We start from the raw sequence: 15,622 nt of genomic DNA, 5'->3' as shown, positions 1-15,622 counted from the left end.
TTTCGGCAGGGCAGCCCTAACCCAGGATTTTAAGAATTCCTGCATCCGGAACAAATATCCACCAGCACCAAAGCCTTCAGCGATCGCACTAAGGGAAGGTGGGAAAGGGGCAGAAAGGACTGTTTCTCATACAACGTGTGACTCTGTCAGGTCTGAAACCTGAATGTTTTTAGCAGTGCTTTTTTTGTCAAAGAAAAAGGTGCCGGAACTCACACATGTCATACAACCCGCCTTGCCTACAAGGTTCTATCCAAAAAAAGGTGCCGGAACTCCGTTCTGAGCGTTCTATGACAAAAAAAGCCCTGGTTTTTAGGCTTTCTAGCAATGTTCACACTTTCATTTTAAACCCTGAAATGCAGTCTAGCGCTTTAATCTACAAAGAAAACAAAACAAGCATTAATTTCCCCCTGAGCCCTTAATACGAAGCTCATTTGCTTTTACCTTCAGGAATTTAACAAGCCTTTATTGGATAAAGCACTGGAGCTTGGGAATGCACGAGACTGCCTTTTGCGCCATTGCACCCAACAAACCATTGCCCAGTTTGGCTTCCTCCACAGAACCCGAACCAAACGTTGAAGAGTCCAAGTCCGTAGAATGTGAGGGTTGGAAAAAGGGCCTTGGAGATCACCTAGACCAGGGGTAAGGAGCCTTGGCTCTTTGTTGACTTGAATTCCTGAGTCCGCATGGCTGGCTCAGGAATTCTGGGTACTGAAGTCCACAAGTCGTCAAAGAGCCGCGGTTCCCTAACCCTGACCTAGACTATCTCCCTTGTCTACTGTGGGAACGCAGATGGATGGGGGGGTCCCCGGTCCCTCGTTCAGGAAGATGCTACCTCGAGGTCCCATGAATGTTGGTGGGGTAGAGCTCCATTTTCTAAAAACCCAACAAAGGCCACGGACGGGGGGGGAAACGGGGGGCAGAAGGGTAAAACCTCTATGAAGATCAGGAGGAAGCAACAAAGTTGAAAAAGTTGTAAAACTCTAGCTGGGACAGGAGAGTTGAAAGGGACTTTGTGAGGGAGGAGAGGAGAGCCGAGACCGGCGATTCCAGCCTTAGCCTCATCAAAGGGCATTAAGTGGCTAGCACTCAGCATCAGGAAGAGCTTAGCAGGTGTAATTCACACCACAGTGGTAAGTCTGATGTTACCGCTTATGAAATTAAAAATTGCCTGGGCTAGGGCACACCCCCTAGTGCTTGCTGGACCCACTTTCTGAGCCACAGAGCTTCTCTGCAATTGGGAGAAGAAACATTTTCTGGGAATTTGGAGACTTCAGATTCTAACTTCTTGAGATTGCACACCAACTCAAAACTCCTTGCAAAGATGCAGACAGACCTCCGTTCCATTGGCAGAGCCCTCAAAACGTGAAAACATCTCCAGATTTTCTGACTTCTGTTTCTTCCAGTGTTCCCTCTCCAATTGGCTATTCTCTTGCGCTGTGAGTCTGGTTATTCGGATCCGAGTCAGCAAAACTACAAAATCAGAAGATGTGGGTTGAGATAACTTGTTCTGAGGATGCAATCAAAAGCGTGTGAGGAGAAAGAGATGAAACAGACCTGTTAATAGGGCCTCTCTTTCTGAGCAGCCCCAAAGGGTGTGGAATCAGCTGGCTGGGCTTCTCTGATATGGGATGAAGGGAGAGAGCCTCTGGGTTTTCAGGGATCAGCAATTTTCTTAATGAGTTCCTTCGGCGTGCACCCTCCGGGAATGCAACAAGGTTTGGTCAGGTCTCCTGGGTTATATAAACCGGATGCAGACAGGCCGGAGAATCTCAGGCATGCAAGCCGCGGCAGTGCTAAAGAGAGAGAAGGAAATGCACAAGCAACGAGCAAGAGATGGGGAGAAGGCACCTGCAAAGATGCCAAGCAAAGGTTGGGAATCGATCTGGCTTTGTTCCCCAATGGCACCTGTCTCCTTCAAACACCTGCGTCTTCTTTCTCCCTCGTGCTGCCAAGAAGCTAAATCTCTCTCTCTCTCTCTCTCTCTCTTTCCTTTTTCAGAGGGAGAAGTATGTTGCTATCCGGGCCCTGGGTATCCAACGCCTTTGGATGCCATGAGAGGTAAGAAGGGGGGATCCGATCCTCTCCCGGAGAGCAGAGCAGGGAAGTGGGTGTTGAGTCCAGGCAGAGCTGCGCAGGTGAGGCGTGGGCTCACACTTCATATTAAGCCGCCTCGATTGAAGCATGAAGGGTGGAGCAAGCTTAACGAAGTCGTCGGGCGTAAGACTTCCGATCCGGTATCGAGATCCTGGAACAAAGATTCAACCCATAGCACAAGTTAATCCAGTAACCAACTTTAACAGGATGGGCAAATGTAAAAGTTGTAGCTCAAACAAAACCGTTTTAAGGTTCAAGTCCGAGATCCTAAAATGTGGATTTATCTTTTTTTCCCTCCAGGACCGCGAGAGAGGCTGATCTATGTGACTTGCGTCTTAACTGAGTCAGGGACCCAGATGCCAGATTATCTTGCCACAGTGGATGTTGATCCTAAATCTCCCACTTTTTGCCAAGTATGACAGCACTTACTTCTTTGGGAACATGGGAACGCTTGTCCGGCTTCCTCTTCCTCGTTTAATACCTGGCGTTCCAGTTCAGGGTCTGTGGATGGGGGCGGAGGATTTAAAGTTGCTTTGTAATGCTCCAAATGGACGTAAAACCTGAGAGATGTTTCAGAAGTACACGGGGGGGGGGCTGAACTCAGAGGCAGCCTTAGCAAATGAAGGAGATCGCTTACAGACTGAAACCAGAGGTGTTGGAATTGAAGTAATTTAGGGAAATAGTCAGTTCGCTTAATGGCTGCTTCACTCACTGACCGGGTTCCCGGCTGCAATTGTTGCCCTAAGTGGAGGGCAATCTGCGCTATTTACAACACGCTCAGAGATATTTTCAATTTCTAAGACACTTTTTACTAAAGACTAGAATAATAAAATCAAGCTGGGAACAATTAAGTTAAATCAAATTAAGGGAGTCCTTGGTTCCAAGCTCAGCAGCTCCCGGCATCTGGACTGTTTCCAGCCGTTCTGTTCCTCGGTGCCTAATGAGTGTCTTCAGGCGGATCTGCCATCTTCACATGTTTGTGTCAGCAGAGTTGTGGTCAGTTACGCCTAGCGCAGACACCTTAACTAGGTGCAGCTGAGGCAGGAACCGTCCTGGCAGAGCTGCGGGAAGCCTAAAGCTTGCTCACAATGCACGAAATAAGCGGGCGATGCTCAGACGCCAGCTGTTGCGTTCACACACGCGAGAACTTGGGAAGGGAAGAAAAAGGCTTGTTGCAGGGATGCCTGTTCTGTCGGTGAGATTCTGCTTGCCAGTTGGAAGTGGAAGGAACATGCGTTCTGCCAGCAACAATCCACCACCCACACGATCTTCCACCAAGCAGAAGACTTACTAGCAAAAATTCCACTCCACGTTTGCATCCCAAAACATATGCAGATCACAAACTCTTGGGAATCACACGGAGAAGCCCAACTCCAGGCAAGGAGATAAATAATGCTTGTTTAATCTCTGCCACCCCAATCTTCCCCCACCAGGTTATTCACCGGCTGCAAATGCCGTTCATTAATGATCAGCTTCACTGTTCGGGCTGGAACACTGGAAGTAGCTCCTTTGGAGACCCCACCAAGAAGCGCAACCGGCTGGTCCTTCCGTCTTTCAGCTCTTCGCGGATTTATGTTGTGGACACGGGGACTGACCCCCAAGCTCCCTGCCTGTTTAAGGTAGGCCCCCCACTGACAGAGGGTGCAAGTCAGGGAATTGGGCTGGAAGGGGTTCCCCAAAGGCCCCTGTGATGTGGGCGGGGGGGCTTTAAAGCTGTACACCACCATTACCGACCCCCTGACCTGGCCCCGACCTCTTAACGTCCATTTTCACAGGGGTCTTGGCGTTTTTAGACAAAAGCATTTTGCAGAAGTGAGAAGAAGGAAAACAGAATTGCAATGTAAGAGTTTTTATTACCCCGACAGGTGATTGAACCTAGGGAGGTCTTCTGTAAAACCAACCTGGCTACATTGCGCACCGCACACTTTATGCCCCCCGGAGATGTCGTGATCGCCGCTCTAGGGGACCTCTATGGCAACGGAAAAGGTACCACTGGGCAGAGCCCTTTTCCTTTCGGCCAACCCTTCCCGGCAGTCACCTGCACCTGTCTGAGTTAATTTGCATTCTCCCCCCCACACACCCCAATCGCAGGAGCATTTGTTGTTGTGGATGCGGAAACTTGGGAAGTGAAGGGCACCTGGAACCACCCCGGGGATGCCGCTGCCAAAGGCTGCGACTTCTGGTTCCAACCCAGGCAAAACGTCCTAGTCAGCACTGAAGCAGGAGACCCCAAATTCTTCTCCAATGGCTTCAACCCTGAAGATCTGAAGAAAGGTGAGGTGCCAAAACTATGCCAACTTCTGGCACGTTGGAATTCAAAACCCAGCAGGTCTGCCCTCCAATGTAAGGAGGGAGCCGGGACTCTTTGGGGAAATGGGACGCTTGCCCACCCTAACCCTAACCCTTCCCCAAGAGCTGGCAGCTCAGCTTCTGCTTGGAGGCCTCCGACAGGAGAAAGCCCCCAGCCTTCCAAGGCCCCCAACCTTTTGGGCACCAGGGACCGCTTCTGCGGGGAGAGGGTTTTCCGCGGACCGGAGGGGGCCTGGTTTCACGTACCACCTGCATCCCCACGGATGGGGCTTTGCTTGTTTGGGTGGCCCGGTTTCTGGGCTGCTGCGGCCCGGTGCCAGTCCATGGGCCGGGGGTCGGGGGGACCCCTGTTCTGAGCAACTGCTTAGCGAAACCCTCTGCCTCCCCCTGGGCGCTTTCTAGCAGGAAGCATTCCTACTCACCAGAAGAAATGAAGCCGATTCTTCTCTTTTCCTCCGCAGACCGCTATGGGCGCTCCCTGAATGTGTGGGACCTGACCACCCACTGCCTTGTCCAGTCCATTGACCTGGGGGAGGATTCTGCCCCCCTGCATGTTCGCTTCTTGCACAACCCAGATTCCCCACATGGCTTTGTGGGCTGCGCCCTTGACGGCGCTTTGCATCACATTTTCAGAAAGCAGGTGAAAACGCGTAGGATTTCTTTCTCCTTTCCGTGAGAAAGAGCCGGCATCCGAGGCTTCAGCTTAGAATAAATTACAGAGTTAATGGATAAAATGCAGCGGTTAAAACAACCCAATATACTACAGGTAGTTCTCGACTTATGGCCAAAATTAGGACAGGAACTTCCATTGCTAAGTGAAAGGGAGTCACATCTGATGTTTAGCAGCTTTTTGCCATGGCTGTTAAGTGAATCACGTGGGTCATTAAGGAAATCCAGCTTCCCCCGTTGACTTAGCTTCTCAAAAGACCTCTGGGGAGGTCGCGAATGAGGACCACGTGACACCACAAGTATCCTAAATCCACGCCAAGTGCTGAATTTCGACCACCTGACCAGGGGAACAGAGGTCATAGTTCACTTTTTTCAGAACCATCGTAACTTCAAATGGCTGTAAGCTGAGGACTACCTGTAATTCGTCTTCTGTGATCATGACGATATGGAAGTCCTCAGCAACAGGAACCTGAATGTTGAATCGCAGAGTCAGAAGAAGATTTGGGGACAAAGGGGGTCACCCTGAGGGAGTGGCCCACCCAGCTCCATCGGTTCATCTTCTTTTTATGGCAGAGAAACCGTGTTAACTTCTCCTGAGGAGAAAGGGGGCTGAAAGAGAATGGAGAGAGTGCCAAGGACCCCCCAGGAGCTGAAAGAGTGGAACTCAGAAGCTACAGGAGTATTTCAAATCTCTTTGAAAGGCTTCAGATCAGGAGGCAGACACAACAGGAAGCGGAAGGGCTGGTGCGAACGTGTTGGAAGGGAGACCTTTCCACGTCCCAACCAGCCTTGTGTGTCCCTTGCAGGATGGGTCGTGGGCCTCGGAGAAGGTAATCCAGATCCCAAAGAAGGTGGTCACTGGCTGGTACCAACCTGAAATGGCATGTGAGTAAATAAAGTTCAGGCGCTTAGGTCTCCATCCTCTACCTTTGTATTGTGCTGGACTTCACACCCTCTGGGAAGGATTTTCAGCATCTTTGGAGAACGGGCTGAGTGCCTCGTGGCCGAGAGATCGGCACATTTTGGGGAAACACCGAGACGTCCAAAACTTTCCATGCCACGGAATTAAACCTGACCTTATTTCTCGGCACCTTCTGCTCTCCAGCGTTCCTCGCAGCCATTGTCATTTCGCTGGATGACCGTTTCCTGTACCTGAGCAACTGGTACCACGGCGATGTCCGACAGTACGACATCTCCGACCCCCACTGCCCTCGGCTGACGGGCCAGGTGAGCCCCCTCCTGCCCAAAGGCCCTGCAACCGTGAGGAAGGCCCGGGGTCGTCTTCTTCCACCGTCAGAACCAGGATGTTGGGTTAAGCAGACCTTGGGTTAACCCAGGCCCCATTTACCGGCAACTGCTGGGAGAACCTCCACATTCAGACGGGGTCCACCTTCAAATACCGTGGTCTGGGCAGAGAGAAAGGGCAGCTTGGGGAAGGGCAGACTGTCCTTCGGCCTGAGCTGACCCTCCCTTTGGGACCCGCAGGTGTTTGTCGGAGGCAGCATCCAGAAAGGCGGGGTGGTGACTGTGATTGAGGACGAAGAGCTCGAATGCCAACCAGATCCGTTCATGCTCCAGGTGAGCCTCCCTTTTCTCAGAAGGGTTCCAGGTTGGAGACGCGTACGGGAAACGGGCTGGGCATAACTGTCAATGGACAGCGTGGATTCTCGGTGGGACACCTTGAAATGCCCCAAATGAGTCTCCTGAGGCAGACTGAAACTAAGGAGCCACATGTTCCCCTTTATGGACCACCTACGTTTCTTGACCACTCCTCGCTTTTTTTCACCTCAGGGGAGGAGAGTCCACGGGGGACCCCAAATGCTCCAGCTCAGCTTGGACGGAAAAAGGCTTTATGTCACCAACAGCCTCTACACACCGTGGGACAAGCAATTTTACCCACAAATGGTCAGGTATGAAGTCTCTCAACAGACGAAGAACCTTCAGACCAAATTGGTGTGGTGGGTTAGGGTTTCTCCTCATTCTGTTCCTTCTTGCATTACATACCAAATCAATCCTATACCTACCTTCTATTGCTTTGTCATTGCCTCTCCATTTATGCTGGAACTGCAGAGTTCCCTAATCAGCGTCTCCAGCATTATGAAGGCCCAAATAAGCAAGCAAAAGACCATCTTTTCTACCCCTGAATTCTTCTTCCTTTGCAGGGACGGGTCAGTCATGCTCCAGATTGATGTGGACACCGAGAGAGGGGGCCTCTGTGTGAACCCGGACTTCCTGGTGGATTTCGGGAAGGAGCCGTATGGTCCCGCTCGTGCACGCGAAATGCGTTACCCGGGAGGAGACTGCACCTCAGAGATCTGGACCTGAGACCCTCCTCCCAGCCCACCCTCCTGCTAAGCTGGCCTTTAGGGGTCAGGAAGTGGGCTGTGGAGCAAGTCAAAACCAGAATGTTGGCTTGTAGAGTAGCACAGATATCCGCATTTGAAGACGATGCAAACAAAGAAATTAAAAATATTATAATAAAGAATCTTCTTGGCATTGCAGATTACCAGTTGACCAAGTCTCTGTGTCTCTCATGCAATTTATTCTGACCAACTCCTTTTTCCCAGGGCTGATGGAAGGGCTGGCTCAAAGTTACTCACCGTGGCTTTCATGCCTAAAACAGGATTAAAATCCACGGTCGCCCACTGTCTAATCCAGCATCAAACTGGCTCTCCATCCATAAGTTAGGCCAAACACTAATTAATGTTGGCCTCAGATTCACCACCACCCTGATTAAGGCAGAATAGTTGATTAAATCAAATCAAAGAGAGCGGCCAAAATACCTTTTCTCCCTGTTTTCCCCAAAATGAGTGATTGTTTGGGCAGTGAAAATTTTGCTCCTTCTGGTTCCTTGGCTGCCGAAACTCCTCTCTGGATGGAGAACGAGTGCAAATCTTCTAACCCTGGGAAGCAATTCATAGCCTATGGAATCCTTCATTCTTTGATTGCGACTAGCCACAATACACAACAGCCCTGGATGATGGGAGGTGTAGTACCAACCCATGCAGAGAAGAAAACAGCTCCTTGGCTTCGAACCTTGGAGATGCATACACACACACACACACACACACACACACACGCACCCCTTCTGCAAAAGCAGATGATCAACCCCGGAGCAAGACCCGCAACCGGCTGTAATTCTCCGTGGCTCAGCCCAGTCTATCTGAAGCCAATCTCTCTTTCTCCCCGCCCCCTTCTTCCTAGTTCGCTTCTTAAACTGACAGAGTCCCGACCAATCGCCGACACGTTGCCAGGCAGACTTCCCAGCCCCTTCAACCAATCGCCGGCCGCGCCCGGCTTGTATCCGGGTGGAAAAAGCGGAGGCAGCCATTTGCATTACAGCAAGCGCCAGTATCCGGGCAGAACTGAAGCGGGCTGGCCAATCAGGGAAAAAGAAAAGCCGAGGCTGCCTGCCGCCCGAGCGCCACTTTCTTTTTGAGAGCGAAAGTGGCCGAGATGATGCGCGGCGGCGGGGCAGAGACGCGGCCGGGGTTTTGCTCTCCGGATCCCGCCCGAGCAAACGGGGGGATCCCTTAACCCTCCGCAGGGTCCCAGGCCTTTCCAGAGGCTTCTCCTCTCTTTTCCGTGCCTTTTTTTTTCCGGCATGCGAAATCTCCCTTTTCTGTTTGCAATTGGATCAAGACGCCTAAGAAGCCCGGACCGTTGCAGGCCGAAGAATTGCAGCCCGGGGAGGAAAGAGGCAAGTGAATTCCAGCCAGAAATTGCTGATGGTTGTTGTTGTTGTTGTTTTGCAAAGCTTTGCAGGGACTACAACTAGGAAAAACAGCAGCTTTGTTGCCGGGAGAGAGAGAGAGAGAGAGAGAAGGAAACGAAACTTAAAAAAAAAGCCATAAAATGCCTGGAAATGCCCATCCTGGGGCGGGCTGGGTTTGAAAGCAGCAGGCGGAGAAAGGGGTTGCAAAACTCCTTTGCGGAAAGAGAGACGGCCATTGGCAGCTTCGAAAGACGATGCTGCTGCTGCGGCTTCTCTCTCGCTGGGAGAATTCAAAAAATTCATTCGAATTTCCCTCTTCCAGGAAGCTAATTGCCACCTAAGCTGCGGCAGCCCAGAAGTTTATTAAGGTGGTTTTTTTTTCTCCCTTCCCCATCGTGGGAGAAAAAGTGTGTGTGTGTGTGTGTGTGTGTGTGTAGGTGGGGGGCAAAGAAAGTTGTGAAGGTGAGGCAGGAGGGCTAAAAGCGCGACCCAGAGGTGCCCTCCTGAGAAGAACGGGTGGGAAGGATCAAGGAGAAAAGAACCTTTAAATTATTTATTTATTTATTTATTTATTTATTTATTTATTTATTTATTTATTTATTTAGACCCCTTTTCTGAAGTTTGGAGGTATTTCTGCCACCCCCCACCCCCTGCAAAGTCTTCCATTGATTAAAAGCAGTTATTCGGTGCCACGAGATTTACCATGCTGGCGAGTCAACTAAGAATAAGAATAATAAAAACAAAGTACAAAGAACAACGTAAAAAAAAAACAACAAAATGCAGTGGTTGAAACTGGAAGTTTCGTAGCAAATTAAATCAAAATAAAACGCCTTGCCAGGGAGATACTAAAGGGGGCCGGGGTCTCCCTCTCCTTCTGGTTCAGGGGCACCGGTGCCATGGCGGATGACGGCGGCCTGTTGGCAAAGATTGTGGAAAACGGGAGCGAAATTTTGGAGGCCGAGGCGCAAGGAGACTGCAGCGCAGAGCCGAACACCTTGCTGCAGAAGCTGAAGAGTGCCATCTCGTAAGGGAGACAGACGCCTTGGATTCCCCTTCTGCCCCGTGATTCCCTGATTTTTCAAGAGCGCCGGGTCCAGTTCAGGAAGACGAGGAGAGCGCAGACGGAACCTAAATTTCTAGCCTCGGACAGGGGCAGTTAAGTTTGGGGCCGCCGTAGTCGGCGCTTCTCCACAAAAATGTTCCGCTTCATCCGTGGAACTGCCTGCCACGAGAAACGGCAATAGGTTTAGAAGGCTTTTGAAGGAAAGGAGGAGCGGCTGGCAAAGATTAAAGGCCTCATTGCAAGGGGTGTTTTGAGAGACCAGGGGCATCTTTGTAGAATTAAGCACAGGGTGGGTCATTCTGGTTGCTGTTGGAAAGAGGAAAGTAAGTTACCGGTCCAAGTGTGTTCTTAGCTAAGGACAGCCAGGCCTGGTCAGTTAGGATGAGAGGCCACCAGGAATAGACGGGGACCTCCATCCCATCCCAACCCCTTCCCTACCACTGGCCAGAAGGCAAAGCCCGTCCTCCAGGCGCTGAGCTCCCTTCCAAGCAGATTTTTGCCCTGACGCAACGCGTTTTTCTCATTTTTCCGACAGAAAGTCTATCCAGAGCAAAGTGGACTTGATCTTGGTAAGTTTTCTGATCTCCCCACCGGACTCCCATCGGTCAGGCTCCTCGCAATGAGATGGGCAAACAGCAGGTGAAACAGGCGGGGTGCCACGACGGTCTGCTCGCCATGCGCGGCTCCCAAGTTGGGGTTTCCCTTCCTACCGATCCTCACTTTTCTCCCTCTCTCTTTCTCCCTGCCTTTGCCGTGAACAGCAAGATGTCCAGAAGTTTTCAGATTACGCCAAACTTTATCTGTATCTTCAGCTGCCTTCTGGGCCAGCTTCGGGAGAAAAAAGGTAGCTAAGCGTAAGCGACTGTGGTCCCTGAACGTGGGTGTACAGGGGGAGCGCCCTTTGGAAGGCACCAGAGCCATCCCGTGGGGCCCTCAGGCAGCCTCCGAAGCAGGGGGTCTTCCAACTCGGCCCTTTGAGGACTGGTGGACTTCAACTCGCAGAATTCCTCGTGCCTGGCTGAGGGGAGGGAGGGAGGGACAGATGATAGACACGTAGATAAATAGAGATCAGGCTGAGAGGAGCCAGTGGAAGGAGAGAGACTGATTCTCTTCCTGATCCAATTCATTTTATTTCCCCAGCCTGGACCTCACTTCCCTCAACTCGGCAGAACAGATGCACGCCTGCACCTGGATACGGAACCACCTGGAGGAGTATCTGGACACCTGCTTGCCAAAACAAGACGTGTACGATGCTTACAAGTGAGTAATCTGGGGCCGTCTATGGCCTTTCTCCCGGGGGGGGGGGGCTGGCGCTTTTGCAGGAGCACCCCTTGGGCATCCCAAGAGATAAGCGAGAGGAGTGACGGTCCTGGGCTGGCAGGCCGTGCCGGGGGGGTGGGTGGGTGGGTGCCCCAGAAGAAAACGTGGCTGCCGTTGGTCTCTCTCGGCAGGCGCTACTGCGACAACCTTTGCAGCCGCTCGGTGAGCGCCGCCAATTTTGGCAAGATCATCAGGGAGATCTTTCCGAACATGAAAGCGAGAAGATTGGGTGGACGTGGGCAATCCAAATATCCTTTTTCCTACGATGGAGGGACTGGAGGGTGGGTGGAGGCCCTTTCCTCCCCCTTGGAGGGGGTCCCCAAGAATTTTCAGCCCCCTCCCTTGTTTTCACCTGGCCCTTTGGGCTGCAGCGTTCAGGGCCGTCCCCTGTCGTTGTTCCTTAATTCTCCTCCAACATATTGCTATAGTGGGATCCGTCGCAAAACGGTGGTCAACATGCCTCCACTGCCCAGCCTGGACCTTAAAGAAACAGAGACTGTAAGCTGTGTGGACTCGCTCGTGAATCACCTGCTGAGATCAAACAGAGACAGACAAGGCAGCTGGGCCTCGTAGCTTTGTCCCTGAAGAGATAGACTATCCCTGCAGCTGGAAGTTCCACGTAGCTCCCAGGAGGCATTTCCAACTGGCTTTTTCTCTAATCTTCTTAAAGCTTTCCTGCTGCAATACACCTTGGGTAGAGTGGTCTTTGGCCACGGCCTGAGGGTTCAGGGTCTCCTCTGTTACACCCCTTTCCTGATAAAGGACACGCTTGCATTTTTAGTTCGATTAGAGGCATCAGTGGGTGGAACAGGAGTTGCCTCCAGAAGTGGCCCATCACTAGAGGTTGCCGAGAAGAGAGTGGACAGCCATTTGTCCAGAGTGGCATAGGGTCTCCTGCTTGAGGAAGGGGTTGGACTGGAGGACCTCCAGGCTCCCTCCCGGCTCTGTTATTCTGCATTTGACTTCTTTCCTTCCAGCTGTGTTTGGGGGGGGCTCCAGGGGGTTGGGGAAGGCAGCTAGGGAAGACTCGGGAGGAGGGGGCAGCCGATCCACGCCTGAGGCCAGTTCCGTGTCCCTGCAGCTGGAGCGAGCGGAGAGCAGCCACGCCTACAACGCCGAGGTGGTGGAGGCGGCCTGCGCCCTGACCTGCAACTGGGCCGAGAAGATCCTCAAGCGTTCCTTTGACAGCATCGTGGAGGTGGCCCAGTTCCTCCTCCAGCAGCACCTCATCAGCTCCCGCTCGGCCCACGCCGACCTAGTCATGGCCACGGTAGTCACAGGTGGGCCCTGGAGTCTGGGCCGGCCTGGGGCGTGGCGGGAGGGGGTGGCCTGCCCTTGGCTGGTGTCTCGCTCCTGACTTGTCCCATCTTCTCGGGGGGGGGGGCGGGAGGGTGGAAGATGCCGAACTCGAGAGACCCACGGCTTCGCTCTGGGATCCTCTTTGGGGCCGAGGCTGTCCCCTTCCCCACCTCTCTGCCTGCAATCCCTCCCCTAAACACCCTGATTGGCTGATCTTCCTTTGCTTCCATGTCCCCTACCTGCAGAGCACCCCGAGAGCTCGTGGGGCAAGCGTCCCCCCCCAAAAAAAAGCGAGCCGGAAGCCACAGAAAGTGCAGCCAAAACACAACCTCAGGTACGAGACTCTGGCGCGTGTGTGTTTGGGGGGGGGAATTAGCCACCCCAGGAGAAACGGGAGGCTGGGAGACGGGCCAAGTGGACCGGGCAGAGGAATCCCAAAATGCGCTTTGTGTAAATCAGATCCGACAAAGAGTGGGCGATGTAGACCCCAGACCCAGCTCACAATTAAAGGACCAAACCAGGAACCTCTAGAAAAACCCGCACATCTTGCACGAAGGAAGCGGCAGGCAGGCAAAGGCCGCCGTTTCCCGGCTTTGTGGGGTCCAAGTAGCCACTGTGACCCTCGGACTAGCCACACGGAGGAGCTGAAGGGGCTGATCCTTCCTCTGATCTTTGCATTTCAGGCTAAACCAGACAACGCGCCCAAGCCCTCGGCCCCCTCCCCACGGAGCGAAGCCAAGAAGCCACCAGACGTGCCCCCCAAGAAGGCCAGCAGCCCACAGGTCAACGCCTTGGTGGCCCGTCTCCCTCTGCTGCTTCCCCGTGTGCAAGTCCAGCCCGGGGACCACTTGGTGGTGTCTCCTGGGACGGCGGCTGTCCACTCTCCCCACCCCATCCTGGCTCCTAAGCTCACCCCCACCCCGGTGGGGGGAACGGTCAAAATGGCGCTGTCAGTGGGGACACCCCCCTCCACTCTGCTAGCCTCAGCCGTGAATGGGCCCCCCAGCCTGGTCAGCCAGCCGGCTGCTGTGCCGGTCATCAACATGGTGCCGGTCATCAACGTGGCAGTCCCACCCGCAGCCGAGAACCGGCCAAAGCCCCAAAGCACCTCCGGAGGGGCCAGTGCAGCGTCCGGCACCGAAGCCGGGCGCAGCCCTTGTGATCCGCAGAAAGTCAAGAGCCCCACCAAGCGGCCGGCAGACCGGCCCGGGGAGGTGACCGTGAAGAGGAAGCGTGGCCGGCCGCGGAAGAAGCCAGACGAGCCTCCTGTGCTGGAGAACAGCATCCTCCGGAAAGAGCTCTCCAAAGGCAAGGAGGAGTCAGAGCCCGTGGTGGGGCCTGCACGTGGCCAAGAGCCCCCCGTGGCCTCGAATTCTTCCACCCAGAACTTGAAAAAAGAGAGTTCCCAGGCAGAGCCCCCCTTGGGGTTGGCGCTCAAGAGACCGGCCCCCGAGGAGCCGAGGGAGGAAGGCCCGGCCGGGGCCAGGAACCTCATTGTGGCTCCCCCCAGGAAGATCTTGCCCTACCACCTCAGCGTCATCCGAACCCGGATGTCAGGTCCCCCGATCCTGCCGCCACCGCCGCCCTTAGGACGGGGTCTACAGGACTCCCCGCCACTGGACCAGCCGGACAGGCACGACTCGTCGGAAGACGATCTGCAGCCCACGGATCTTTCCCTGAAGTCTCGTCCGCCACTATCCAAGGACTGTCCGACAGGCTGGGCCTCGTGGGCGCCTGTGGGACGTTTGCAGTGGATCGGCGCAGACCGCGAGAAGTCGGCGGAGGCGGCCGGCAGCTCAGGGGCGACAAGACAAGGCCCCAGCTGATGGCTCTGCCCGTTCCCGTTCCTTGGGTCTGCGTCCCTACGCGTTTCTCCCCAGCGCACGCGTGTAGAAAGGGAATCCGGCAAAGCATGGGCCTGCAAGGCGCTTCACCCGACCTCATTTGATCATCGATGCTTCGCTTCCCCAAAGGCTCCAGGTGGGAAAGGCAAAGGGGGGGGCCCCTTCAGACGGGCCCCCTTCTGCGAAACAGCAGTCGCCAAGTCGAGGCACGGGGACGAGCCGAGCTGTCTCCAGGAAAACCGTGGGCCGCCTCTCGAAATCCTTTCCTAGAGGCAGAAGGTGGAGGAGAAGTTTCATTCTCAGATTTTGACACTGGGGGGGAGGGGGGTTGTATTTCACCTGGGAGGGGCTGGGGGGGTTATTGTGGCATTTCACGTGGAAATCCTGTGGGCACCAGCAGCCTTTTGTGTTTAGAGACAATCATTTCACAGCCAAAGTTATGCTCCCCCGTTAATGCTTTGGGGAGCTTCCAAGCTGAAGTTTAAAAACCGGCGACTGTTTCACTTCACGCCCGATTCCGTTGGAAGTCTTGGCTTTGCTGATTTCTTCCTAGCCCTCCCTCTTCCGTTTGTTGCTTTGTCTGTCAGTCCTGAATAAAGTTATGCAGAGTTTTTCTTTTCTTAAAAAAGGACTCTTGTCATTTCTTTGGTCAAGTTAGGACAAAGGCCGGAGAACGCCAAACGAGACAAACGTGGCTCTGGGGAATTTTTTCACCTCTGAAAGAACTGGGAGTGCAGGATACGAACGTACGCTTTTATTCTTTAATAGCCCAGTCGGGGATGGGGGGTGTGTGACTTTGAACTTGCAAGATCTGGTTAGCACAAGGATGGGAGACCACAAGGAAAGCCAGGGAGTCAAAAAGAAAGACCTTCTGCGTGCCCTTGCCAAGAAAGCCACCTAGACTAGTCCACAAGACTTTAGTTGTGTTGTTGCGTCGGTCGCAAAGGCTCTTTTTGACCACTAGGAGTTGCTGCGACACCAACGGGTGAGTTCTGGGCCTTTGCTTTGGGTTTGTGTGTGTGTCTGTGTGTGTGTGTATGTGTGTGACCAGCAGACCGTCCATTCCTAACTTGGGCTGAGCCACGGGACAAAACCAGGAGGAAGCGACAAAAGGGAAACGTGATCCAGTTGGGTTTTGAGGCAACTCAGGCAGGCGACAGAAGCGAAGTAGGATTTCCAAAGAGGAGTGAGTCGGGATTGGGAGTGGGGAGAGAACCAAACTCTCAGCAAAACCGAATTCTCTTGACTGAGGAGGTGGGTGGAAGCTCGCTCCTTTGGGTCTGTCCCACACCTGGTGTGTTTCGGGGG

The 15,622-nt window shown here is 53.4% G+C and overlaps 2 protein-coding genes across 2 annotated transcripts; both read left to right on the top strand.

The window, feature by feature from the left end:
- Window positions 1–1,559: 1,559 nt before the first annotated feature.
- Window positions 1,560–7,398, top strand: LOC310647515 (methanethiol oxidase-like; the record flags this gene model as incomplete). The annotated part of the gene is made up of 11 exons (XM_083374832.1): window positions 1,560–2,058; window positions 2,395–2,507; window positions 3,528–3,713; window positions 3,960–4,080; window positions 4,186–4,368; window positions 4,866–5,044; window positions 5,880–5,958; window positions 6,179–6,300; window positions 6,559–6,651; window positions 6,865–6,983; window positions 7,236–7,398. The coding sequence occupies exons 1-11, from the start codon at window positions 1,749–1,751 to the stop codon at window positions 7,396–7,398; spliced, it is 1,668 nt and encodes a 555-aa protein (XP_083230958.1). The 5' UTR covers window positions 1,560–1,748.
- Window positions 7,399–8,469: 1,071 nt separating this feature from the next.
- RFX5 (regulatory factor X5) lies at window positions 8,470–15,335 on the top strand. Its single transcript, XM_083374784.1, has 10 exons — window positions 8,470–8,773; window positions 9,672–9,812; window positions 10,387–10,420; window positions 10,613–10,695; window positions 10,992–11,111; window positions 11,303–11,423; window positions 11,592–11,669; window positions 12,253–12,451; window positions 12,716–12,804; window positions 13,154–15,335. The coding sequence occupies exons 2-10, from the start codon at window positions 9,685–9,687 to the stop codon at window positions 14,294–14,296; spliced, it is 1,995 nt and encodes a 664-aa protein (XP_083230910.1). The 5' UTR covers window positions 8,470–8,773; window positions 9,672–9,684; the 3' UTR covers window positions 14,297–15,335.
- The last annotated feature ends 287 nt before the right edge of the window (window positions 15,336–15,622 follow it).

The sequence above is a fragment of the Vipera ursinii genome (genome assembly GCF_947247035.1).
Source record: "Vipera ursinii genome assembly, chromosome: 15".
NCBI classification, from domain to species: domain Eukaryota; kingdom Metazoa; phylum Chordata; class Lepidosauria; order Squamata; family Viperidae; genus Vipera; species Vipera ursinii.
Note: the sequence above shows the minus strand (reverse complement) of the source record. Positions and strands in the feature narration are given on the sequence as shown.